Source organism: Rhinoderma darwinii, chromosome 4, assembly GCF_050947455.1.
Source record: "Rhinoderma darwinii isolate aRhiDar2 chromosome 4, aRhiDar2.hap1, whole genome shotgun sequence".
NCBI classification, from domain to species: Eukaryota; Metazoa; Chordata; class Amphibia; order Anura; family Rhinodermatidae; genus Rhinoderma; species Rhinoderma darwinii.
The window spans coordinates 293340397-293368393 of record NC_134690.1 but is presented as its reverse complement, the minus strand read 5'-3'; the positions used below and the strand labels follow the sequence as shown (position 1 = coordinate 293368393).

At 42.6% G+C, this 27997-nt stretch overlaps 1 protein-coding gene across 2 annotated transcripts in view; it reads left to right on the top strand.

Moving 5' to 3' along the window:
• Window positions 1–27997, top strand: part of SMOC2 (SPARC related modular calcium binding 2) — a 326181-nt gene that overhangs the window by 200420 nt on the left and 97764 nt on the right. For both annotated transcript variants that reach the window (XM_075862596.1, XM_075862597.1), the window contains 2 exons: window positions 1327–1377; window positions 5679–5753. In XM_075862596.1, the coding sequence (XP_075718711.1) occupies window positions 1327–1377; window positions 5679–5753 (126 nt within the window). The remainder of the gene's footprint in view (window positions 1–1326; window positions 1378–5678; window positions 5754–27997) is intronic.

Genomic DNA, 27997 nt, shown 5'->3' with positions numbered 1-27997 from the left:
ATTTTTCGTCCACAGCCATTGAGCGCCGCGGGCAAAAAAATCTGCGAAATACGCTTTCTCTGCCTCCCATTGATGTCAATGGGAGGTCAGAGGCGTAAACGCCTGAAGATAGGGCATGTCTCTTCTTTTCCCCGCAAGACGGTTTTTCCGCTCACGGGGAAAAAACGCCTCCGCCTCCCATTGAAATCAATGGGAGGCATTTTCGGCCATTTTTTTGCGTGTTTTCCGACGCAGTTTCCGCGTCAAAAAACTCAGTGTGAACTCCCCCTTACTGTTGGCATGACACAGGACTCATGGTAGCGTTCACCTTCTTTGTCTCCGGACAATCATTATTCCAGATGTTCCAAACAGAGAAAATAATTTTACCCCAGTCATCTGCAGTCCAATCCCTGTACTTCCTGCAGAATGTGATTCTGTCCTTGATGTTTTTCTTGGAGAGAAGTGGCTTCTTTCCTGCCTTTCTTGACACTAGGCCAGCCTCCAAAAGCCTTCACCTCACTGTGCGTGCAGATGCACTGACACCTGCCTACTGCCATACCTGAGCAAATTCTGCACTGGTGTTGAACCGATCCCGTAGCTGAATCCTCTTTAGGAGACAGTCCTGGCACTTGTTGGACTTTCTTGAGCCCTTTTGATGCAAAGCAATAATCACTGCACGTGTTTCCTTGGAGGTAACCATGGTTAACAGATAAAGACAATTTTTTTCAAGCACCAGTCCCCTTTTAAATCAACCAGCCTTCTCTTATAATTCAATTAACATGACAGAGTGATATCAGATACCTTGTCCTCGTTAAAACTTTGTCCTGACCTATCAAGAAATGATGTTAGCAGGTCATTTTGTGGCAGAGCTGAAATGCAGTGGAAATGTTTTTTTTGTGATTAAGTTCATTTTCATGGCAAGTAATGACTTTGCAATTAATTGCAATTCTTCTGATCACTCTTCATAACAATCTAGAGTTAATGCAAATTGCCACTATAAAAACTGAAGTAGCAAACTTTGTGAAAACCAAAATTTGTGTCCGTCTCAACTTTTGGCCAGGACTGTACTGCCTAACAGGAGTCAGTTTTCCTACCAAACTCTGAATTTTAACTGGTCATGTTTGTCCTTTTATGTTTATATAGCTTTTATTTTAATATTGCTTTTAATCTAACTTTAAGAATACAATTTGATCCACTATATACAATTATAGTTACCCCAAATCGTAATGCTTTAGAACTGTGTACTGTACGTTTTTATTTACAATATATTTTGTTTAATTTAATATATTTTTATCTATTTACAATGTCGATTTACTTTTTAAGTTGACTTACATTTTTTTTGTATAGATGATGTTTCTGTTCCATCATTAGAAACTCAACCTCAAGGAGATGAGGAAGGTAAGATATTTTGTTTGTTGTTGTATTGTTAATTTTTTTTTTTGTCTTCATTCATGGCGAACTTCTAAAAAAATTTAATACACATTATACCATTTTACTGAAGCCAATGGGGACATTTTTACACATTGAATAATGTTTGTGCCTTGCAAAATTAGCCTTTTAGTTTAAGGGAAAACAAATTAGATTCAATACATTTTCTCTCCCTGGGTGTCCCACTCTACAATCATGTTATCAAACGTGACAGAAGGTTAACCCCTAAGTGACCAGCCTATTTTAAGCCTTATTTTAGGGTACATTGAATTTTTTTTAATTAACTGTTATTAACTTTCCGTCATTGTTCTATGCGTTTTAAATTTACGTTGTTCACCATGCAGCATAAGTAACATGTTACCTTTAGGCCTGATTTACACGAGCGTGTGCGTTTTGCGCGCGCAAAAAACGCTGCGTTTTGCGCGCGCAAAAGGCATTTGACAGCTCCGTGTGTCATCCGTGTATGATGCGCGGCTGCGTGATTTTCGCGCAGCCGCCATCATAGAGATGAGGCTAGTCGACGCCCGTCACTGTCCAAGGTGCTGAAAGAGCTAACTGATCGGCAGTAACTCTTTCAGCACCCTCGACAGTGAATGCCGATCACAATATACAGCAACCTGTGAATAAAAAAAGACGTTCAAACTTACCAGGAACTGCCTGCTTCCTCCAGTCCGGTCTCCCGGCCGTTGCCTTGGTGACGCGTCCCTCTCTTGTCATCCGGCCCCACCTCCCAGGATGACGCGGCAGTCCATGAGACCGCTACAGCCTGTGATTGGCTGCAGCCTGTGCTTGGCCTGTGATTGGCTGCAGCTGTCACTTGGCCTGAATTGTCATCCCGGGAGGTCGGACTGGAGGAAGGAGCCGGGACTTATCGGTAAGTCCGAACTTCTTTTTTTTTTTACACGTATATGTATATGGCGATCGAAAGTCACTGTCCATGGTGCTGAAACAGTTTAAGTCTTTCAGCACCGTGGGCAGTGACTGTCTCCTGACGTCGCGTACCCGAACATTTTTTGCCGGGTTCGGTCAAAACGAGTTCGGCCGAACCCGGTGAAGTTCGGTGCGCTCATCTCTAATTTGACACTCCGTTTGGATGTTTGTAAACAGAAAAGCACGTGGTGCTTTTCTGTTTACATTCATCCTTTTGACAGCTCTTGCGTGATTTTCGCGCATGCAACGCAGTAGCGTCCGTGTGGCATGCGTTGTTTTCACGCACCCATTGACTTCAATGGGTGCGTGTTGCGTGAAAAACGCACGATTATAGAACATGTCGTGAGTTTTACGCAACGCACTCACGCTGCGCAAAATTCACGCATCGTCTAAACTGCCCCATAGAGTAATATAGGTGCGTACGACACGCGTGAAAAGCACGCGCGTCGCACGCGCGTATATTACGCTCGTGTAAATGAGGCCTTAGTCAGTACGATTCTGGTGATACCACATATGTATAGTTTTGTTTATGTTTTACTGCTTTTGTATAATAAAAACACTTTTGAAGTAAAATATTTAGTTTTTGCATCACTACATTCCAAGAGCCATAACTTTTATATATTTTTTCTGTTGCTGTAGCCAAATGATGGCTTGTTTTTTGTGGCACGAGACTTAGTTTTCATTGGTACCATTTTAAGGTACATGACACTTATTGATTATCTTTTATTATAATTTGTGGGGGAAATGGAAAAAATAGCAATTCTGCCATATTTTTTTTTTGCGGTTTAAATAACATGTTAACTGCATTGTTAGGGTCATTATGATTGCAGTGATACCATATATATATATTTTTTTTCTTTTAGACTTTCACAAAATAAATACCTTTTATTATGGAAGAAATGTTTTTTTTGTGTTTTTTTTTTACTGTTCACCTTTTTGAATAATTTTTATTTGACATTAATTAATTATTTTTTCAGTCCCGCTAGGGGACTTCACTATGCTATCTTTTGATTTCTTATATAATGATTTGGCATACTTAATAGGCAAATGGCCTAGCCAGTCCTTGGGGTCTTTATTAGGCCCCCGGCTGCCATGGCAACCCATCGGTGGCCTGTGATCACATTTGAGGGCCGCCGATGGGTGACAAATGGAGCCCCATACCTCTGTAAACCACTTACAAGCCGTGGTCGCTATTGACCGCGACATCTAGGGGTTTAAACAGTCACGATTAAAGGAAACTTCAATCGCAGCCTTTAAAACAGGAGTCCGGCTGTCATAGGACATTCAAGCACCAGCGCAAGCCTGAAACCCGTGCAGGACTTAGACTAGGCCACAGTGAAAAGGCAGTGGACTAGCCTAAGGTTCGTTAGTGACCGCCGTGAAAAGGCATATTAGTTGTCACTAACAGCTTAATTACACAGCGTTCCAAATTATTATGCAAATTTTATTTTTCGCTGATTTTCCTAAATAGTCGATGCAAATGACAGTCAGTATAATCTTCAAGCCATCAACCGTTGGAGTATAATGCAAATTTTATTGAACAAATCTAATGATAACAGATTTTTTTTTAGAAGTAAAAAACTCAAAATGCACTTTTTCAAATTATTATGCATAACAGAGATCAAAACATTTTAAAGGTTGTAAAGAGAACTAAAATGGTCATTTGTTGAATTTGCAGCATCAGGAGGTCATATTTACAGAGATCAAAAGCTCTTTCAATCAAAAAAACCGTAACAGGCCAAGTTACATGTTAACATAGGACCCCTTCTTTGATATCACCGTCACAATTCTTGCATCCATTGAATTTGTGAGTATTTGGACAGTTTCTGCTTGAATATCTTTGCAGGATGTCAGAATAGCCTCCCAGAGCTTCTGTTTTGATGTGAACTGCCTCCCACCCTCATAGATATTTTGCTTGAGAATGCTCCAAAGGTTCTCAATAGGGTTGAGGTCAGGGGAACATGGGGCCACACCATGAGTTTCTCTCCTTTTATGCCCATAGCAGCCAATGACACAGAGGTATTCTTTGCAGCATGAGATGGTGCATTGTCATGCATGAAGATAATTTTGCTACGGAAGGCACGGTTCTTCTTTTTGTACCACGGAAGAAAGTGGTCAGTCATAAACTCTACGTACTTTGCAGAGGTGATTTTCACACCGTCAGGGACCCTAAAGGGGCCTACCAGCTCTCTCCCCATGATTCCAGCCCAAAACATGACTCCGCCACCTCCTTGCTGACGTTGCAGCCTTGTTGGGACATGGTGGCCATTCACCAACCATCCACTACTCCATCCATCTGGACCATCCAGGGTTGCATGGCACTCATCAGTAAACAACACGGTTTGAAAATGAGTCTTCATGTATTTCTGAGCCCACTGCAACCGTTTCTGCTTGTGAGCATTGTTTAGGGGTGGCCGAATAATAGCTTTATGCACACTTGCAAACCTCTGGAGGATCCTACACCTTGAGGTTCGCGGGACTCCAGAGGCACCAGCGACTTCAAATACCTGTTTGCTGCTTTGCAATGGCACTTTAGTAGCTGCTCTCCTAATCCTATTAATTTGTCTGGCAGAAACCTTCCTCATTATGCCTTTATCTGAACGAACCCGTCTGTGCGCTGAATCAGCCACAAATCTTTTCACAGTACGATGATCACGCCTAAGTTTTCTTGAAATATCCAATGTTTTCATACCTTGTCCAAGGTATTGCACTATTTCACGCTTTTCGGCAGCAGAGAGATCCTTTTTCTTGCCCATATTGCTTGAAACTTGTGGCCTGCTTAATAATGTGGAACGTCCTTCTTAAGTAGTTTTTCTTTGATTGGGCACACCTGGAAAGCTAATTATCACAGGTGTCTAAGATTGATTACAATGATCCAAAGAGCCCTAAGACACAATACCATCCATGAGTTTAATTGAAAAACTAATAATTAAATGTTTATGACACTTAAATCCAATGTGCATAATAATTTGGAACACGGTGTAGTTTCCAATTAAATTATCATCTTTGGTAGAAAATTAGATTCGACTGTAATCCTCAATTTGGCTGGTTCTGACTTACCAAACTATGTTATTTTGAAACATCTTACAATGCTATTTTGTAAGCAACAATACGAATATAAAAAGTACTAGAGACATATGTTCTATGGAATGTATTTAAATGTATGCAATTGGAAAAGCTTGATGGGGTATACAGAAAGAGCGCAACTTCTGTCCATGTCTATGTCTTGTATTTCAGCACATTGCCAGAATACTCCTTAATTATATTATTGTTTTAGATTCTACAAATAACTTTACAAAATATAAATAAAAATAAGTCATTTTGTATTCATTCCGCTTTAGATTTTGCATCTCGCTATCCTACTTTATGGACAGAGCAAGTGAAAAGTAGACAAAATAGAACCCACAGACATTCAGGTAAGGCAAATATTATATTATGCAGTAAATGGTATATTATGTTAGGATCTACTCCACTAAGACGACCCAAAACTGCTTGCTGCAATTTTTAGGGACAAAAGAAAAAGTGAGGTACTGTAAAAGAAAGGCTTTGTTCACATCTGCATTGGGGTCCCGTTCTGACATTTCCATCGGAACGGGACCCTGAACAGACACAAACGGACAGGAACGGAAACCAGAGGTTTCTGTTTCCATCACCATTGATTTCAATGGTGACGGATCCGGTGACCATAGTTGACTACGCTATTGCTTCTGGCAAAACTACGGGTCCGGTGCACAACAGACACAAACGGAAACCATGGGCAACGGATCAGTCACCATTGAAATCAATGGTGATGAAAACAGAAACCTCTGGTTTCCGTTCGTGTCAGTTTGAGTCTGTTCAGGGTCCCGTTCTGACGAAAACCTCAGACGGAACGTCAGAACGGGACCCCAACGCAGATGTAAACGAAGCCTTAGTTTTGTTTTTAAATAAAGCCTGCTGTTTAGTAGAGAATTGGGTGTTCTGTTCAATTACAATGAAGGGTAGATTTTAAGGAATGGTGTCCCATTGCTAATCTAGAATGAAGTTCAATATATGGGGGAGCTATGACTTGAACATAATTATGAGGCCATGTTTATTTTAATCCACAATCGCCCAGAGTGGTTTTACGTTACACTGTCCAGGGATAATGGGGCAGATTTATCAAACAGCTTATACATTTATACATATTAATGTATCTAACACATTGAGGCTTTTAATTTGTTTTTACTTCAAAATGGGCATTGCAGGCGGATATTGGCTTGTTGGTGTTAGCTATAAATAATATATGTCTATATAATATAGATGTATTTAAAATGTTAAAAAAAAAGTTAGTTTAAATAGTTACCAGTTAGTTAGTTTAGTATTCTAGTTAGTTCGTGTCAGGGAACCGTCAAAAATTGTAGTTAGGTTTGGTCTCAGAGATTTAGCGCCAGGAATCAGTCACTGTACTTAGGTTTAATGTTAGGGATCCATCACTGTAGTTAGTTTTAGTTTGGGGGATGCTCGGAATAATCTAGTTAGGTGTAATGTCAGGCATCCTTCACCGTATTTAGGCCTAGTGTAAGGGAAGCTTGGAATAATATAGTTAGTTTTAGTGTCAGGGAAGCTCTGAATAACTTAGTTAGGATTAGTGTCAGGGAATCGTCACCGTAGTTAAGTTTAGCGTCAGGGAAGTTCACAAAAAATCTAGTTAGGTTTAAGTGTTAGGAAGTCCACTTGTTCTATAAAAAAAAAAAAAGAAAAAAGTTTAGGTAGCAGTCTATTGCTTCTAGCTAGGGAAGTATTATACACAGAAGAACAGAAAAGAGCCATAAAGCCGATCCATATAAAAAGTAGACTTTTATTTAACACATATCACAGACAAAGTTTAAAAAATGAATAAGAACAAGACCCTAGTATGAACAACGGAGCAATTATTGGCACTTGCTGAATAGTATCTACGGATGTAAGGGCTATATAAATGAATTGCATAGGTTAGATACAGACCCAAAGGGGGAATTACCCTATTATTAATCCAGTAAACCCTATAAGTATATTCAGTGAGTAAAAGATAAGAGGGAAGGGAAAGTGGAATAAAGTGACAGTGCATCAAAGTATCGTTTATATCCAGCAACCTTACCCATAGCAGCAAGGGAAAGTAATAATCGGTGCTCGCTCCTTCACATGAACCCCAATGCGCGTTTCGCTAAAGGTGCTTCCTCAGGGGGGCATGTGAGGAAGCACCTTTAGCGAAACGCGCGTTGGGGTTCATGTGAAGCAGCGAGCACCGATTATTACTTTCCCTTGCTGCTATGGGTAAGGTTGCTGGATATAAATGATACTTTGATGCACTGTCACTTTATTCCACTTTCCCTTCCCTCTTATCTTTTACTCACTGAATATACTTATAGGGTTTACTGGATTAATAATAGGGTAATTCCCCTTTTGGGTCTGTATCTAACCTATGCAATTCATTTATATAGCCCTTACATCCGTAGATACTATTCAGCAAGTGCCAATAATTGCTCCGTTGTTCATACTAGGGTCTTGTTCTTATTCATTTTTTAAACTTTGTCTGTGATATGTGTTAAATAAAAGTCTACTTTTTATATGAATCGGCTTTATGGCTCTTTTCTGTCCTTCAGTGTATAGTCAATCATATGGAGCTGCCTGTATGGTAAATTATGGGGGGACGTTTTTGTTGTAATCCGTGCCCAGCCCTCTTTATAAATGCTTTTGGAGTTTATATATTGATTAGCTAGGGATGTATATATATTTTTTTAATTTATTTTTTTAAGCTTTCTATATATATATATTTTTTGCTGTATGTCCAATACCTATTTTTTTTTTCACCCGTGTCTAAGCACAACATAAATAATAAACATGTCCCATCAGTCATTTACTGCCGAAGAAGCAAATGCATTTCTTGCCTCCGACACAGACTCGTCGGATGGTAAGACTCTGTTTTATTTGTCAACCTCCTCATCTAGTGATAAAGAGGAGGGACCCGCTAGTAGATGCTCAGGACCACCACCACAGTTGAAACTCCCGAGAGAAGTGACCCTGCCGCAGTTGAAACCGCCAAGCAATGTGACCCCATTTGGACTCCACACCAGACAATTATGAGTCCCAAATCCCCGAGTACACAGGCATCCCGGGGATCAAATTTAATATGGCAGAGCTCAGTGAGATGGACTTTTTCAAGTTCTTTTTCACTGATGACTTTATAGACAAATTTATATGCCCAACAGTATATCACCAAGAGCCCCACATCATTTTATGCACAATCCACAGGTGGACCCCTGTAGAAGCGGCAGAGTTAGGCAAGTTCTTGAACATGGGACTTCTGAAGAAGCCATCCATTAGGGCCTACTGGAGCACGGACAACTTATACCACACCCTGATGTACCACATGGCCATGTCCAGGATACGTTATGAGGCAATACTTTGCTTCTTACATTATTCTGAAAATTGATCAATGCCCAACCCGAGATGACCCCAGTTTTGACCGTTTGTATAAATTGAGACCCCCATTAGACCATTTCAGTGCCGGGTTTCCCCAAGCATACACCACCGAGAAGTGTATTTCTATTGACGAGTCCCTCGTACATTTATAAGGGAGGCTTCAATTCCGCCAGTACCTGCCAAGTAATAGGGCAAGGTATGGCGTGAAGATGTATAAGCTGTATGAATGTGCATCAGGGTATACTTACAAATTTAGGGTATATGAAGGGAAGGACACCAGTATTCAGCCCCCAGAATGCCCCCTACTGGGGGTTAACGCAAAAATTGTGTGGGATTTGGTTCACCCAATGCTGGATCAGGATAATTTTTATACTATTGGTTTGTATCCTGGACTACAATAGGTACATGGGAGGGATGGACTTGTCAGATCAAGTCCTGAAGCCCTACAGCGCGATGCGGAAATTGAGGGTGTGATATAAGAAGTTGACTGTGCACATCATACATATGGCACTGTACAATGCGTACAAACTACATAGATGTGCAAGCCAGAGGGGAACTTTCCTAACATTTTAAGAGGTGGTTATCAAGAACCTAATCTTTAGGTACCAGTACGTCTGGAAGAGAGGTCGCACGCATCATACCAGGGCAACACTTTCCAGGAGAAATTCCCCAAACTGGCAAGAAGGGAAAGAGTCAAAAGAGGCACAGAGTCTGCTCCAAGAGGGGGATACTGAAGGACACAATATACCAATATGACATGAGTCCTGAAAAACCAGGGCTCTGTATGAAAGTGTTTTAAACATTATCATACATCCCTTGATTTTTAATTTCCCCCAGTTTTATTTACCCTGATGCACTCCGCACAGCTTATCCACATCATATTTCCATTCTGAGTCCTACCGTGTGCCCAGGCAGCAGATAACCGCCACATGTAGGGTATTGCAATACCCGGGAGAACCCACATTCCAATTTATGGGGTGTATGTCTCTGGTGGCACATGCTAGGCACAATATATCGGTCACTGAAATGACATATGTATAGAAAATTGCAAATCTCACTCTGCACCATCTGCTACACGTTACTTTTTACACAATACCTGTGGGGTCAAAATACTCACTACACCTCTGGATGAATGCTTTAAGGGATGTAGTATTTAAAATGGGGGACACTTCTGGTAGGTTACTATTGCTCTGGTACCTCAGGGGCTATGAAATTCGACATGGCACCTGAAAACCAACCCAGCAAAATCTGGACTCCAAAGAATACATAGTGCTCCTTCCCTTCTGAGCCCTGTCATGGCCCTAAGCAGCACAATGGGGTATTGCTGCATTCAGAAGATATTGTGCAAGAACATGGGGTATTTTATTCCTTGTGACGTCAGACGCTAGGAACAGGCGCCGTTTCTGATTTCCCAGATGGGAAGGTCATTTTCTTGCCACTGCAAGTATTCTTTCATCGGAAAGCCCTTTTTCTCAAAAATAGACAGCCACACAAATCTTTAAGCAGCCCCCAATGAACCTGGATGAAGCTGCTCTGTTGATCTATCTCCCCTGAGGAATCGTTTGGTCAGGAGGAAACGCGTTGGGAGAACATTCATTTATCACTTGCTATTCAAATGAGGTTTCCCACTTCCTTGGCACAGGATACAATTGATGGAGAGAGGGCAACAGCCCCTAAAATTTCCATATTACCTCTATATGTAATCCATGCAAGACAAAGAAAATAAATAAATGTGAGGGAACCTCTAGAAAAGAGAAATAAGAAAATAATAGTGGACTATTTGCTGTCTCAAAATGCAGTATTGGCATATGAAATCTTCATGTATACATGTCACTTTATTATAAATATTTTTAAAAGAAATACAGTAAAAGTTATATTTTATATATACTCCGGATCTACTTTTTTCTTTCTATTCCTTGTGAAAGTAAGGCATTTTGAGCAAAAACTACATATTATTGTAAAAAATTATTTTAATAATTTTTTTTTATTTAAATACGTTAAATATGGTCACAACAACCAAAAATGAATTCCTTGAGGGGTCTAGTTTCCAAAATTGTGTCTTTTTCGGGTTATTTTCTATATTTTGGCACCACAAGACCTCTTCCATCCTGGCATGGTGCCTAAAATATATTCTAATAAAAAAAAAAAAAGGCCCCAAAATCCACTAGGTGCACCTTTGCTTCTGAGGCATGTGCTTCAGTCCAGTAGCACACTAGGGCCACATGTGGGATAGTTCTAAAAATGACAGAATCTGGGCAATAAATATTGAGTTTTGTTTCTCTGGTAAAACCTTCTGTGTTACAGAACAAATGGATTCAAATTAAATTTCTTCAAGAAAAATGAAATTTGCAAATTTCACCTCCACTTTGCTTTAATTTCTGTGAAGTGCCTGAAGGTTTAGGACATTTTCTAAATGCTGTTTTTAATACTTTGAGGGGTGCATTTTTTTTAAATGGGGTGTTTTATGGGAGTGTCTAATAAATAGGCCCTTCAAAGCCACTTCAGAATTGAACTGGTCCCTAAAAAAAAGGTTTTTAAATTTTCCTTGAAAATGTGAGAAATTGATACTAAAGCTCTAAGCCTTGTAACGTCCTAGAAAAATAAAAGGATGTTCAAAAAACGATTCTAACATAAAAGTAGACATACAGTATGGGAAATTTTAATTAGTAACTCTTTTGTGTGGTATAACTATCTGCCTTACAAGCAGATAAATCAAAATTTAGAAAATGCACATTTTTGCATATTTTCTCAAAATTTTGGTGTTTTTCACAAATAAACACTGAATGTATCAACCAAATTTTACCACTAACAAAGTACAATGTGTCACAAGAATACAATCTCAGAATCGCTTGGATCAATAAAAGCATTCTAAAGTTATCACCACATAAAGTGACACGTCATATTTGAAAAATAGGCTCTGAGCCTTAAAGGCCCAAACTTAGCTGTGTCATTAAGGGGTTAAAAAAAAGAGAAATTGTTCAAATTACCGTTTCTACTGCGCACCTACATTTGTCCTCGCTAAAGTATTGATGAATCGTCCTCATTATGTCTGATTATTAAATCCATGTGTTATATGTTTTTATGTATATTTATGTTCTTTTGGAAGACTATGCTGGCTGCCATGTGCTTACAGGCTTGCCTACTCCGATACAGATTTCAGGAAATTCTTGTTTCTATGCGAAGGAAAGCATAATGTTATGAAATACAAAAAACTAAAAATAAGGTGCCTCAATAATATACCTTATTCTGATGGGTAGGATTCTGACCTCTGGAACACAAACCAATAGAAAAACAGCTCCAAAAATGGCCGCAAAAAGCGCATCAAAAAACTTCTTGAAAACAGCTCTGTATTTTACAGCCATTTTTTGTTCAGTGTGTGAACCATCAAGGGTCCTTTCCGTTTTCCATTAGGGTTCCCGTGGGTTTACCAGAACAAAATATCGTTGCATGCTGTGTTTTCGTTTGCAGTATTTTTGGTGGAATCTGCGACAAAGGCCCCTAACAGAGCCTCCAATGCAGATGTGAATTAGGCCTTATTCTTAGAATCAGTCGTGGACCTGGCGTGAGTCTCTATTTATCAGGAAATTATGGCAATATGTCATCTCTTCTAATGGTGCAAACCCCCTTTAATAGCTTTGTTGTGATGATTTGGTGACATAAATTAGCATCAGGATGGGGACTCTTCCTTTATTTTATTAGTTCCAGTCTTCTCCAGTAACATCTATTTAAAGCGTGCCTAACTTTTCAGGTGACTTTTCAGAGAAAGCTGTCATATGTGTATACATGAAGAATAACATTATTTATGGCCATTATATGACTTGTATTCGGAAATTTGTTTTTAGCAGCTTCCCCCCTCCTCAGTCTCTATCTCCAATTCTCAGTTGACTAACTGCTATCATGTCTACTATACACAGAACACAGAAAAGAGGAGAATCCTGCTGTCCTAACACTATCTATCACATATATATATAGAAGTACCAGCCACAGCATTGAGTAGATTATACAGCAGTAATGGGCATTATAGCTAAGAATACAGCACTGGGAGGAGACAGTTACACTTACGCTGCCGCTGCATGTAGCGTCCATGGCCGCGGGCTGTCGGGTTTACTCACCTCCCGACGCCCGCAGCCATGGATCCGTGAGCGCTGGTCCCCGTCTCCCTCCTAGGAGACGCCAGCGCTCACTTCCGCTCCATTCAGCTGTGTCCGGTAGGGTGCGCACGCTCACGCCCGGCCTTAAAGGGCCAGCGCGCGCAAATAGGAAGTCGTCATCATCATCAACTGCCACGATTTCCTGGTCTATAAGAAGGCGCCAGGTCTTCTAATCCTTGCCTGAGCGTTGTTAGTCTATACCAGTCTGTCTCGCAAATGGTCCCTTAGTGTTTCCCGCTCCAGCTGTTACCCGTGCCCTGTTACCCGTTCCTGTATTCCATATTGTTCCTGTGCCTACCAGCGTTGGAGTCGTGTCTTCTGCCACGTCCAGTGTTGTTTGCCACGTCCAGTGTCTCCTGCCACGTCCAGTGTCTCCTGCCACGTCCAGTGTCTCCTGCCACGTCCAGTGTCTCCTGCCACGTCCAGTGTCTCCTGCCACGTCCAGTGTCTTCTGCCACGTCCAGTGTCGTCTGCCAGGTCGAACATCCTCTGCCGCAGCCACTCTGTTAACCCTCAAGCAAGAAGGCTCCACTGTAGGGGAGTATGCTATCTCCTTCCCTACCCTAGCAGCCGAGCTGGCATGGAACAATGAGGCACTGGTGGCGACCTTCTGGCAGGGACTGTCCTCTCACATCAAGGACGAACTGGCAGCCCGCGACCTTCCTTCTACCTTGGATGCCCTCATTCTGTTAGCCACCCGGGTTGATATGAGAATCCGGGAGCGCTCTCAAGAGGTTCGACAGGAGAGCCGGGTCCAAAGACCAGCACCATCAGTCCAGAGACCACTATTGTCCAGTCCTAGTGCGCTACCTGAAGAACCCATGCAGGTAGACAGAGTCCGGTTATCTGAACAGGAGAAGCAGCGCAGACGCTCCTCTGGACTATTTATGTATTGTGGCCTCAAGGGTCATTTTGTGCGCCAATGCCCACAGAAACCGGGAAACTCCAGTACCTAGGGTTGATTGGAGAGGCAACTCTAGGTGGAACGTCTCCAAACGTTAAAACCTCTTCCAGATTATCGATTCCTGTGGCCATCGTCACCGGAGAGACATCACATCCTTCCTCCGCCTATCTTGACTCTGGAGCGGCTGCTAATTTCATCCAGCAGGATCTATTGGATCGTTTTCGTCTACCCACAGTCCGTCTGGAGAGACCCCTGGCTGTTGCCTCCGTGAATGGTCTACCATTGCCTGATCCGATCATGCTCATCACAGAGCCATTGACACTACGGGTCGGAGCTCTTCACTCAGAACCGATCACCTTCCTGGTACTACCCAAGGCTATCAATCCTATCCTGCTGGGTCTGCCATGGCTCCGTCTACACGCCCCGACACTTGACTGGAATTCTGGAGAGGTTCTTCAATGGGGTTCCAGATGCCATAGCCATTGCCTGTCACAAGTCCGTCCAGTTGTGCCCCCTCTGCCTCAGTCACTTTCCAGTCTACCATCTCAGTATGCCAGTTTTGCGGATGTCTTTTGCAAACGAGAGGCTGAGACGTTGCCTCCTCATCGGAATTATGACTGTCCCATTGAATTGGTCCCCAATGCTTCTCTTCCCCGTGAACGAGTATATCCTCTCTCTTTGCCAGAGACTTTATCGATGTCAGCCTATATCAAGGAGAACTTGGAGAGGGGTTTTATTCAAAAATCTTCCTCCCCGGCCGGGGCAGGCTTCTTCTTCGTTAAAAAGAGAGATGGATCTCTTCGACCCTGCATTGACTACCGTGGTCTCAATCAGATCACGGTCAAGAACAAATACCCGTTGCCACTTATTTCCGAGCTCTTCGATCGCATACGAGGAGCCCAAATTTTTTCTATGCTAGATCTGCGGGGGGCTTATAATCTAATCCGGATTCGCCGGGGTGACGAATAGAAGACGGCATTTAACACCCGTGATGGGCACTACGAATACCTAGTGATGCCCTTCGGACTGTGTAACGCTCCCGCAGTATTTCAGGAGTTCGTTAATGATATCTTCAGAGATCTCCTCTATATGTGTGTTGTAGTTTATCTCGATGATATTTAAATTTTCTCCAGATCTGATGACCCATCGGAGGCATGTTCGTCAAGTTCTTCTGCGACTAAGAGAGAATCGCTTGTATTCCAAGTTGGAAAAGTGCACCTTTGAGAAGTGGTCTTTGCCCTTCCTGGGCTACGTCATCTCGGATCAAGGCCTTAAGATGGACCCTGAGAAACTAAAGTCTGTCCTGGAATGGCCACGTCCTCAAAGCCTAAGGGCCATACAACGGTTCCTGGGATTCGCCAATTTCTACCGGCAGTTTATTCCGAACTTTTCTTCTCTGACGGCTCCCATCTCTACCCTTACCAAGAAGGGTGTGAACACCAAGGTGTGGACTCCAGAGGTAGAGTCCGCATTCATTAGCCTCAAGAAAGCCTTCACTTCAGCTTCAATCCTCCATCACTCTGATGTGTCTCGGCAGTTCTCACTAGAAGTGGACGCCTCCTCTGTTGGTGCAGGTGCACTTCTGTTCCAGAGGAGCTCCAAAGGAAAGGCAGTGGTATGTGGCTACTACTCAAGACTGTTTTCTTCTGCTGAGCGCAATTACTCCATTGGAGATCGGGAGCTACTGGCTATCAAATTGGCCCTGGAGGAGTGGAGACATCTTCTGGAGGGCGCTGCTCACCCCATCCTGATCTTCACCGACCACAAGAACCTCACCTACCTTCAGTCCGCTCAAAGACAAAATCCCCGTCAAGCCAGGTGGTCGCTGTTCTTCACCCGTTTCTAATTTCTGCTCCACTACTGTCCCGTTGACAAGAATGTGAGGGCCGATGCCCTGTCCAGATCATTTGAGACGGAAGACACGGTGGAGTCCCTTCAGACTATCATAGACCCATCCTGTGTTGTCACCGCTAATCCTCTGCAGCTTAGAAATATCCCTCCGGGGAAGACTTTTGTTCGGTTGGCAGACAGAAAAAGAATTCTCCGCTGGGGACACAGTTCTAAACTAGCTGGGCACGCTGGTGTCCGTAAAACCCAAGACCTGATTGCCCGTCACTTCTGGTGGCCCACGCTACCTAAAGATGTTCTGGACTTTGTCTCTGCTTGCTCTGTGTGTGCCTCTAACAAAGTGACTCATTCCAAGCCTGCCGGCCTGCTTCAACCTCTGCCTGTACCCAGTGCCCCCTGGCAGCACATCGCAATGGACTTCGTCACAGACCTTCCTCCCTCAGCAGGATGCAACACCATCTGGGTGGTGGTGGACCGGTTCTCTAAGATGGCACATTTTATCCCGCTGACCGGCCTAACTTATGCTCCCAGACTGGCGAGTCTCTTCATTCAGCACATCTTTCTCTTGCATGGCTTGCCCATTCACATTGTGTCCGACCGGGGGGTTCAGTTTACCTCTAAGTTCTGGAGAGCCCTCTGTAAACTCCTGGATGTGAGTTTGGACTTTTCCTCTGCCTATCACCCCCAATCCAATGGTCCAGTTGAGAGGATCAACCAGATCATGGAAAATTATCTCCGCCACTTCATCTCTTCACAGCACGATAACTGGGTACAGCTTCTTCCATGGGCCGAGTTTTCATACCACAACCACACAAGTGAGTCCACCACTTCCACTCCGTTTCACATCGTGTACAGTCAACATCCCAGAGTCCCTCTTCCTGTGTCGTCTTCATCTCAGGTACCCGCTGCTGACTCTGCATATGGGGACTTCCTGCAAATCTGGCAACAGACCCGGTCCTCTATTTTGCTGGCAGTAGATCGCATGAAGCGAAAGGCAGATGCTAAGAGAAGAGAGCCGCCTCAGTATCTTCCGGGGACTAAAGTCTGGCTGTCCTCTCTGAACATTCGCTTGAAGGTACCCTCATACAAGTTCGCCCCCAGGTTCCTTGGTCCTTTCGAGATTCTGCAAAAGATCAACCCTGTCTCCTATAAACTGCGGCTGCCTCCTACCCTCAGAATCCCTAACTCCTTCCATGTGTCCCTCCTGAAACCAGTGGTCCTGAACCGCTACAGCAAGACTTCTAGTTCCACAGTTGCCCCCAGTGGTCCTTCTGATGTATTCGAGGTAAAAGAGATCCTGGACTGCAAAAGGGTAGGAGGAAGGATTTTCTATTTGGTGGACTGGAGAGGGTTTGGTCCTGAGGAGAGGTCCTGGGAGCCAGAAGATAACCTCAGCGCTCCTGCTCTTATTAAAAGATTCCTCTCTCGCTCTGGTCCCAAGAAGAGGGGGCGTAAGAGGGGGATACTGTAACGTCAATGGCTGCGGGCCATCAGGTTTTCTCACCTCCCGACGCCCGCAGCCATGGATCCGTGAGCGCTGGTCCCCGTCTCCCTCCTAGGAGACGCCAGCGCTCACTTCCGATCCATTCGGCTCTGTCCCTCAACTGGCAGCTTCATTAAATAGTACCCACAAAACGCCAGTGTCAACGTCTACAGTAAAGAGGCGACTCCGGGATGCTGGCCTTCAGGGCAGAGTGGCAAAGAAAAAAGCCATATCTGAGACTGGCTAATAAAAGGAAAAGATTAATATGGGCAAAAGCACACAGACATTGGACAGAGGAAGATTGTAAAAAAAGTGTTATGGACAGACTAATCAAAGTTTGAGGTGTTTGGATCACACAGAAGAACTTTTGTGAGACGCAGAACAACTGAAAAGATGCTGGAAGAGTGCCTGACGCCATCTGTGAAGCATGGTGGAGGTAATGTGATGGTCTGGGGTTGCTTTGGTTCTGGTAAAGTGGGAGATTTGTACAAGGTAAAAGGGATTTTGAATAAGGAAGGCTATCACCATTTTGCAACGCCATGCCATACCCTGTGGACAGCGCTTGATTGGAGCCAATTTCATCCTACAACAGGACAATGACCCAAAGCACACCTTCAAATTATGCAAGAACTATTTAGGGAAGAAGCAGGCAGCTGGTATTCTATCTGTAATGGAGTGGCCAGTGCAGTCACCAGATCTCAACCCCATAGAGCTGTTGTGGGAGCAGCTTGACCGTATGGTACGCAAGAAGTGCCCATCAAGCCAATCCAACTTGTGGGAGGGGCTTCTGGAAGCATGGGGTGAAATGTCTCCCGATTACCTCAGCAAATTAACAGCTAGAATGCCAAAGGTCTGCAATGCTGTAATTGCTGCAAATGGAGCATTCTTTGACGAAAGCAAAGTTTGAAGGAGAAAATTATTATTTCAAATAAAAATCATTATTTCTAACCTTGTCAATGTCTTGACTATATTTTCTAGTCATTTTGCAACTCATTTGATAAATATAAGTGTGAGTTTTCATGGAAAACACAAAGTTGGCTGGGTGACACCAAACTTTTGAACGGTAGTGTATATATATATATATATATATATATATATATATATATATATATAAAGATGTTTCTGGTATGAAGTGAGTTCATCATTGTCTTAAAAACGGCAAATTTCACAGGTCCTGTGGCTGCAAAACAAGCCCAAATCATAACCCTCCACTACCTTGCTTGGTTGGTATGAGGTGTTTGTGGTGCTACGCTGTGTAAGGTTTTTGTCAAAAATGGTTCTGTGCATAATGAGCAAACTTGTCCATAATACTGAATTATGGAAGTCTTATCTGTGTGCAATTATAATAATACTACGCAGCCACCCCCTTATGGATGATAGGCATGCGAGTGCATGCTCATCAGTATTATGCACCTGTGCTACCTTCTCCATATGACATTGTGGCTCGGTCGCATGCATTTGGGAATTGGTTTTTAACCTGCCCTTGTATAAGTAAGTATGGCCTTTTCTGTTATTTTGAGTAGATGCAATCCCATTTTCTATTAGTAGGCATTATTTTCTTACTTATAAAAATATTTTCTTTTTTTACCCAAATGCTCAATGATGTGTCATGCTTAACAGCACCATCAGCAATGCACATGACAAAATGATCTACAACATTACTTCAAATATGCAGAGAAAGAGTAAAGGTGAAGACAGATAAAATCGAAAATCACATAGCTGACTAAGTCTATAATTTTACTTTACTACATGGAATCACCTTATCAGTAAAAGTCATCTGAAGAAATATGACTCGTGTCTTAAACATTTATAAAGAGGAAAATATAAAATTCCTTTGATCTGCCTGCTTGAAGCTTTCAGTTCCTTTCATCCTCAACAATGGAAATGCCGTCACTTTGGCTTGAAATTCTGTTTTGATATTGCCCTGAATTTGGCAACCATAAAACAAACAGAAAATGGAGATACATTTCTGTCAAGCTGTTAGCATTTTTATGATTTATGAAACTAAATGGGGCCTGCCTATAATAACAAAATGAATATTTGTCTAATATGAAATCTCAGCTGTGTCATTTTATCAAAAATCCATATTGAAATGCTTGGCTATTAGACAACACTGCAGTTCTGAAGACACTAAGGGTATGTGAACACACAGAGTAAAAAATGTCTCAAAATACGGAGCTGTTTTCAAGGGAAAACAGCCCCTGATTTTCAGAAGTTTTTTGAGCAACTCGCGTTTTTCGCTGCGTTTTCGCAGCGTTTTTTTACCGCTGTTTTTGGAGCTGTTTTCATTGGAGTCTATGAGAAAACGGCTCCAAAAACGTCCCAAGAAGTGTTCTGCACTTCTTTTGACGAGGCTGTAATTTTACGAGCCGTCTTTTGACAGCGACGCGTAAAATTACAGGTCGTCGGCACAGTACATTGTAAGACCCATTGAAAGTAATGGCCAGATGTTTGCCGACGTATTGGAGGCGTTTTTTAAGACGTAATTCGAGGCGTAAAACTCCTCCAATACGTCTGAAAATAGGTCGTGTGAACCCAGCCTTAGCAATAAATATGTGGAGAGAAGTGAGCATTTCATTATTATCTCGTATTTGCCATAAAACCAGTTTTGTAGAATGGACTTTTATTACGCCAGCAAGAGTTTATAAAACTGTGGAACATCCTGCACTTCAACGTGATCGACAATATAGTATGCACAGCAACTTTATTATAGTTTCTGCCGATAAAAGATGGAGGATCTGTCCTTGATAAGCATCAGGTTGAGAAAAGTAGAACGCACGCACGCACGCACGCACGCACACACACACACACACACACACACACCATTAAGCTTTCCTCATACACAAACACTTACGCACATATGTACACACACAAACACTATATCAAGCTTATATGGACTCTAACTTTCACGCAACTTATGCTAATCTAATAGTATACCTGATATTGATCAACTTTGTAATTTACTTACTGTTAAAATGTTATTGTTTTGTAAATGCAAAATATGTGTGAACTTACTGCCACTAGATGTCTCCCTTCTTGTAATCTTTTGTCATGCAAAATCCATCCCTATTTATAGAGTAGTATTGATAGACTGCAGAAGATGGTGGGGGGTGTCTCTTCACTATCTGCCCATACAAGTCTATGGAGAAGGGGGGGGGGACAGGAGGAGGGATCATTGAGAAAGAGACACAGGCACGCTGCATACAAATCTATAGAGAGGGCGTGCAGGAGCAGAGTGAGAGACACAGACAGATGCAGTGTCACGGACACAGGGTATCTGGACCCACAAGGCCGCTCCGCCGTAGCGGGGAGGCAGCTGACCAGGTCACAGTCTATGCGAAAGTCAATGGCAGACAGTAATGCTTGGGTACCTGAAATAGTCCAGACGGTGGCTGTGGCTACAGCACGGATGGAGGCTGGTGCGGCAGGTGGCGCCAGACGTGGCGGGCAGTATGCGATGAAGCAGAAGACACTGGATGTGGCAGATGACACTGGACGTGGCAGAAGACACTGGACGTGGCAGAAGACACTGGACGTGGCAGGAGACACTGGACGTGGCAGGAGACACTGGACGTGGCAGGAGACACTGGACGTGGCAGGAGACACTGGACGTGGCAGAATACACTGGACGTGGCAAACGACACTGGACGTGGCAGAAGACACGACTCCAACGCTGGTAGGCACAGGAACTGGAACAATACGGAATACAGGAACGGGTAACAGGGCACGGGTAACAGCTGGAACGGGAAACACTAAGGGACCATTTGCGAGACAGACTCGGATAGACTAACAACGCTCAGGCAAGGATTAGAAGGCCTGGGGCCTTCTTATAGACCAGGAAATCGTGGCAGTTGATGATGATGACGACTTCACTTCCGAAGTGATATATACATTATGATGCACTATTGACACTTTTTTATAGGAACAATGTTTACATGTTTAATTTTCACACCTGTGTGAATACCTATGTGACATATCGCTGTTGCTATTGGATTAATTGTACCATGTGATGCTTTACACCTACCTATTTAGATATAATTATGCTTTTTCTGATATCCTGTGGATATGTCAAAAATGTTCCTAATGGGAAAACCCCTTAAATAGATATTCCCAACCGAAACATTTTTGGCACATCCATGGGATAAGCCACAAGTTTTTGATAGCTCTCAGCTCCAGTAACTTACATAAGAATTAATGGAAAGTGACATACAAATGTGTGTCCATCCTCCCATTTAAAATGACTCAAATGTTACCCAAAACACACTAAGAAAAAAGAATTAGACTTGTCAGAGAATGCACTCTTAGGCCACAAATCATATGCACCAGTCAACAAATGTAAAGGCTCTTATAACACAGTTCTGCATAAGAAGGAGGCAAATAATACACATAATGGAGGCACATATGAGCAGTGCCCTGGAAGTTAAAATAAATAATACTAATAATAAATCAATAGTAATGTAAAAATAAAGATGCATGTCTGGAATCAAAGAAAAATTATGTCCATGACCCATTGAAATTGTGGGCAAGTGACTGTGGTCAAACAAGATAAATAGTTTTGGCCAAGTTTCAAAGAGGCGGACAGAGTTACAGAATTGGTAGCAGACAGAGTTACAGAATTGGTAGCAGACAGAGTTACAGAAGTACACACTAGAGTTACTGGGAAATGTGGTGGTGACCAAATACTTTTCATTAGCACGGACCAGACTTAAAATAAAAGTAAGAATGGATGTCTTATAATACTCAAATACTAAAAATATTACACAAGAACCTGTTTCAGTAAATGTAAAGCTTGGGGAAAAAAAACATCTTTCAGCAAGACAATGTTCTTAAACACAAAGCCATGGTGACATTGATGATGGTATCAAGTAGGTGAATGCTCTTCAGTAGTCCAGACAATCGCTAGCATTATGAATGATTGTGGAGAAGAAATATAATCTAACTAATCTGAAGCAATTACCTAAAAGAATGACCCAATACAGCAGATTATTTTGCACAATTTAAACTTTGCCTCCACTTTACAAAATTGCATAATTTCAATTTACATTTACTGTAGAATACAATTGCTGCAAATTTGTGTTTTATTTGACTTGTACTGATCTTGAGTTATACAATACTATCTTATACTAATTTAGGGCTGCATTCATTATACTGCAGGTTTCCTAAAGTTTCTGTTCTATTTATATTTATATTTGTTTGGAACATAAAATATTATATTTCCTAATTTTAACTACATTTGTCTACTGTTTAGCTGCGGAAGAGATGACAAATGTAAAAATAAAATGACACAATAAAAGTAATCAATCACGTCAATTTTTCTATCAATTGTTTCCACAAATGATTAAGGTGCATCAGTTTTTCTGATAAACATTCCATCAATGGAACAAAGGATCAATAGAATAAATGTCATCATTTAAATTCATTTTTTAAATCCATTGACTTCAACCACTGCTGAAGTTGCAGATTTTGTTTGTGCTAGACAACGACTGAAGCAATTTTGTTCTTGTCCTAGTAAAATTTAGTTAAAATTGTTGAGAAAATATTTAATTTCAAATGAATAAAGAGTTCTTTAGAAAAAAAATTCAATGTAAGATTTGCTCTGTTAAAACGAGATTACTAACATGTATTTCTAAGGCTATTAAGTAGTCCTGAAAAAAAAAAATCGAAATAATTATTTTTTCAACACGCAAAATTTTTAGTTCTTGAAATATTTTGTAATATAATCAGCATATTATTAATAGCAACCACAACATCTAAGGTGTTTGACAGAGGGAGGGGGCTCATTGGCCCATTGGCACCCCGCAAAGCGATTGCGGTACGCTGATGGGTTACCATTGCAACAAGGGGCCGAACAAAGGGTTGCCATGGCTATATGCCTGTAATGGTGTGCCAAACGCACATCCTAATAGATTGCCTTTGAGTTTACTATTGACAGGCATTAATTCTTAAGGCCCCATGTACACGACCGTAGATTTCATCCGTAATTACGGACCGTAAATTACGGTCTGTAATTACGGACCCATTCATTTCTATGGCCGACAGACACTTTCCTGTATATTTACGGGAAGGTGTCCGTGCTGTAGGAACCTTCCGTAAAAAATAGGACATGTCCTATTTGTTTATTTTACGGACGTGCTCCCATACTTTATAACGGGAGCACGGTCCGCAAATGCGTGCCCGTAATGACGGACCGTGATTACAGGCTTGGTCATGTGCATGGGGCCTTAGTATACTGAGTATATCATATATCAAATCTGTAGCGTCCATGGCCGCGGGCCGTCGGGTTTACTCACCTCCCGACGCCCGCAGCCATGGATCCGTGAGTGCTGGTCCCCATCTCCTTCCTAGGAGACGCCAATGCTCACTTCCGCTCCGTTCTGCTGTGTCCCGTAGGGTGCGCGCGCAGGCTCGTGCCCGGCATTAAAGGAAATCGTCATCATCATCAACTGCCATGATTTCCTGGACTATAAATGGTCCCTTAGTGTTTCCCGTTCCAGTTGTTACCCGTGCCTTGTTCCTGTTCCTGTTTCCCGTGTTGTGCCTTTAGTATTGAGTCTGCCACGTCCTGTGTCATCTGCCACGTCCGGAGGAATCCGCCACGTCCTGTGTCATCTGCCACGTCCGGAGGAATTCGCCATGTCTGGCGCAACATGCGGCACCTGTGTCATCCGCCACGTTTGGCGTTACCTGCTGCACCCATCTCCATCAGTACCAGAGCTGTGGCCACTGTCCGGACTATCCAGGTACCCTTGTGCGGGACATTGTATTGCTGGGGTTTCCTGTTGTTTGGCCAACTGCCTCCTCGCTACGGCGGTACGGCCTAGTGGGTCCACTAACCCGCTTCGTGACAAAATCATTATATAAACTATCAGAATATTGCATTTTGAAGTTTCGTAGTGGGACTAAAAAAATTTAACAAATTAAGTTTAATAAAGTTTATTAAAAATAAAATTGTTCACAATATAAAAATAAAGAAAACCAATTTTATTTTGGAAGAAAAAAACAAAAACCCATGTATGGCATCGCTGCAATTGTAACTACCTGTATAATCAAGTTAACACGCTATTTAGGATGTGTGGTTTGGACGCCATCCACGTGCAGAGCCTGAACTCCACAGCATCCACACATTATCTGCCGCCATCGGCCTTGCTCTGGGCCCTGATCTACCCACTTTTGCCATCTATAGATGGGTGAACTCCGGCTGTCATTGGGGATTATTTAATTCCCGTTCTGGGACCACTTTTACATTTTCAGCCTAGTCTGCGGCCTGAAGCTGCAGTCTTGAGTAGTGGGTGTACTGGAAAGCGCCAGAGGCGGCGCCTCACTATTGGCAGATCCATGGCTTCCAGCGGTGTCCAGACTCCAGAGAGGATGCCTAGCTCCTGCTGAGCCCACAAATTCCTCCTATTGGAGGTTTACGGAATGCGACCTAGCTGTCAGGCTGCGGCCGCCATTTGTGTTCCCCAACCATCACCCTGGCCTGAGGCCTACACTTCCAAGCTTACATTTGAGGTAAACTGTACCTGCATAAACGAACTCTGGGACCCTGCACTCTGTGCCTGTGCTCTGCTCCTATAGCTCCTTGCTGTTACCCCATCTTAAAAGGACATTGACCCAATTTTTTTTATTCTTTGGCAAATCACTTAGGAACTCGTGCCTTACAATATCCAGGCCATCACCCTCATTTTCCATTACTTTATTATTCAAATGTAGAGGCGCTAACCAGAATACCCTTTATATAAAACATCTGCCTATGCTGTAGGCGCATAGTATCTCACCCCCTGACATAAAGGGGGCCTCTTGTTTTTACTGTTCTCCCTAGCACCATATATACACGTTTGTTTACTATTGTTTACCATGATGCCACATCGATCACAACAGAAGTTTGACTCTTTAAACCTGAGGCTCTCTACCAAACGATCATCTGACCATGTTTTGACAGACGATTCCTCCCATTCCTCCATCTTCGATTCTCCTGAACCTGTTAATTCAAGCCGAGCAACGATAGATTCTCAACCTTATTTTTAAACCCAGCTGCCCTTCTGCAGAGATTCCAAAATATTCTCCATTCTGAACTAGCTACTATGTCTGCCAAAATCACTCAGGACGTGGCACTAGAAATTAGAGAACTAGGTACACACACTGCAGTCCTGGAAGACGATATAGACACGGTCTCTTCTGCTTTACACACCCAAGGCAAAGATATAGAACTATTACAGGACGGGATACATATCCATTTTGCCTTGACGAAGCACAAGCCTGACGGTCCTTTGCGGGACATAGCCATGAAATTTCAAGGACCAATTTTTTCAAGCAGCTAGAAATGCCCCGTCATTGGTTTTCCAGGACCACTCGTACCAACTTATCCCAGACTCGGCTCCATGCACCATTGAGAAATGCATAGTGATGAAACCATACATCGAGGTCCTTCAGATGAAAAATATTAAATACAGATGGTGCTTTCCCTTTCAGTTCTTATACCTGGATGTGCTCCAAACCTTTATGTCTCTAGAAGGTTCCAGACACACTTTTGCCAAATTAAGACTTCATACTCCTCCCACCTGTGCTCCTCCTGAAATGTCGGGACCATCGCTTCCCACCGAGAAGACCTCAGCGAACACTTCATCTGGATCCTGAAGCCTTAACCCTTCTTCAGTGACTATCTGTTGTTTAATCCTATATGCAACTTTCTGAGACTTACTCGATGTACCGATGATGACTGCTGCCCACAGGGGTTAGTTCACCCTTTATAATGCCTTATTCCTGGATCGACGTGGACGCTACATGATAATACCCTGTTACCATAGTTCCCCTTTTGCCTTCCCCTCCCTTTTCCCTCTCCTTCCCTCCCCTCCCTTTTATTTATTTTTTTGCTCTTCCCTCTACAGGGTTTTAGTTGCTGTGTCATATTTGCTACAGGTCCCCCTCATAGACCACTCTTGCATTTGACACTTAGCAGGCCTTTGTCACATTTACTTTGTCACGGTCACATTTTTTATTTATCACTGTCGCATGGCACTATGTGCTTTGCTAAATGGTTTTGCTATTTGTTAAACTTCTTGTATTGTTTTATTCACAAGACCGCTATATTTCTCCTAAGCCATCTGCTCGGTCTATCTCATGCTTTTGAGCACTCTCCCCTCTGTCATCTTCCTTCTCTCATTACTTGTGACTCGAAGCCTGCCTGTGCGAGCCACTTGTGACCCAGTTTTTTAAGTCACTTACTATGCCCCCTAAATTTTATCCCACTTATTTCAATTAATAGCAGAACATGCAAAGGGAACATCGATAATTTGTGGAAACTCTAGTTATGTGCTTGACTCGAGGCTGGAAAAATCCACTTGTCCATCTCTAGCTAGCTTCCACTCTCCACCATTGTCACTTTCTGCTGTTTTCTGAACTCAGAGAGCTTAATCCCACCACTAGAGACTACACGTTTTGTTCTCCTAGACATCACCTATACACTAGAAAAGAGCACTTTTTAGTCAGACCCATGTTTCTACCCATTATGTAATCATAATCCCATATCTCTTAGCTGATCTTCCCTCCTATTGCGCCCTCATACCACTAAATGGACCGTCAATAACTCTCTACTCTCTTATCTGGAAATATCTCATGCTCTTGATTCCCAAATTAAGAAAATACTTTGAGCTCAACTCCCTCTTAGTCCCATTATCAGTTTCCTTATGGGAAGCCTATAAGGTGGTGTTATGTGGATTTCTTATCCACGAGGCTACCTGGAAAAAAAAAAGAGAACATTTGGTACACCAAACTCAGTTAGAAAATAAAAGTACTCCTCCTGGAGTATAGGTTGAAGCAGGCCTTTACCCCTCAGTTAGCACAAGAACTCGGATGTGCCCGGCAGGAATTGGACCTTGGTCTCACTGAGAAAACTGAACGCATTATCCGCTGGTCTCAACAGAGATATAATACACCTAGTAATAAGAACAATTCTTACCTGAGCCGTCTATTCAAAAGTCCTATACAGACATTTCGTCCCATTAAATTTCGCACCCAGACTGGACACATATCCTCTAATCCACATACTATAATGCGCAAATTTTCCTGCCACTTATCTTCTCTATATACCTCCCATGTCATTGACGGTTGAAGCCCCGGCATTTTACCCAATTCGCTTAGATGGACTGTTGCGGCTACTGCCCTCGCAGAGATCTTTCATTTTTAATCCCAATTTCTAATTTTGATACGAGCTTTATGTATCTGGTATACAGTTAAACACTTAAATACAAGAAAAATGCTCCCTTTCCGAGTAGAGAACTTCTCCACTACCTGCAGATCAAACATTTTGTTTCCTCCATGATAAAGTCTAGCCCTATTCCTCTATCACTTGCTCCCTTTGAGCTATGTTGCCGTTAGAGCCCAGATTCTCCTGGCACCATCCCTCTTTTATATACTTGCCTATCTCTATCCCAATCTAGTCGCGATCCGGCATAGGTCAGTAGGTCGGAGGCCGATTTGGGAACGGACTTGTCTGACCCCGAATGGGCACAAATTTGGAAACTCCTGGGTCTGCGCTAAATACCAAAAGCAGGAAGCCGGGAAGGTGGTCATGTGGGTAAATCACACGACCACCACCATCTTGAGAGCTATGCATGGGATTACCGCAGTCGTCCACTGTTTACACCTCTGAACCTCGGGACCTTTAAATGCACATAGGTGAGCAATTAGGGAAGATACGGATGCCTATGTCTCAGCTCAGCAGTTTAGGGCATTTTTTTAGAAATGTTAGTAGAAAGTTAGTAGAAAGTAGAAACCCTTTATACGGTTAAACTGCTGCTCATTTATTTAAAAAAATTGTCAAATCATCAGAACTTCCTGCTGCTTTCTTAATTT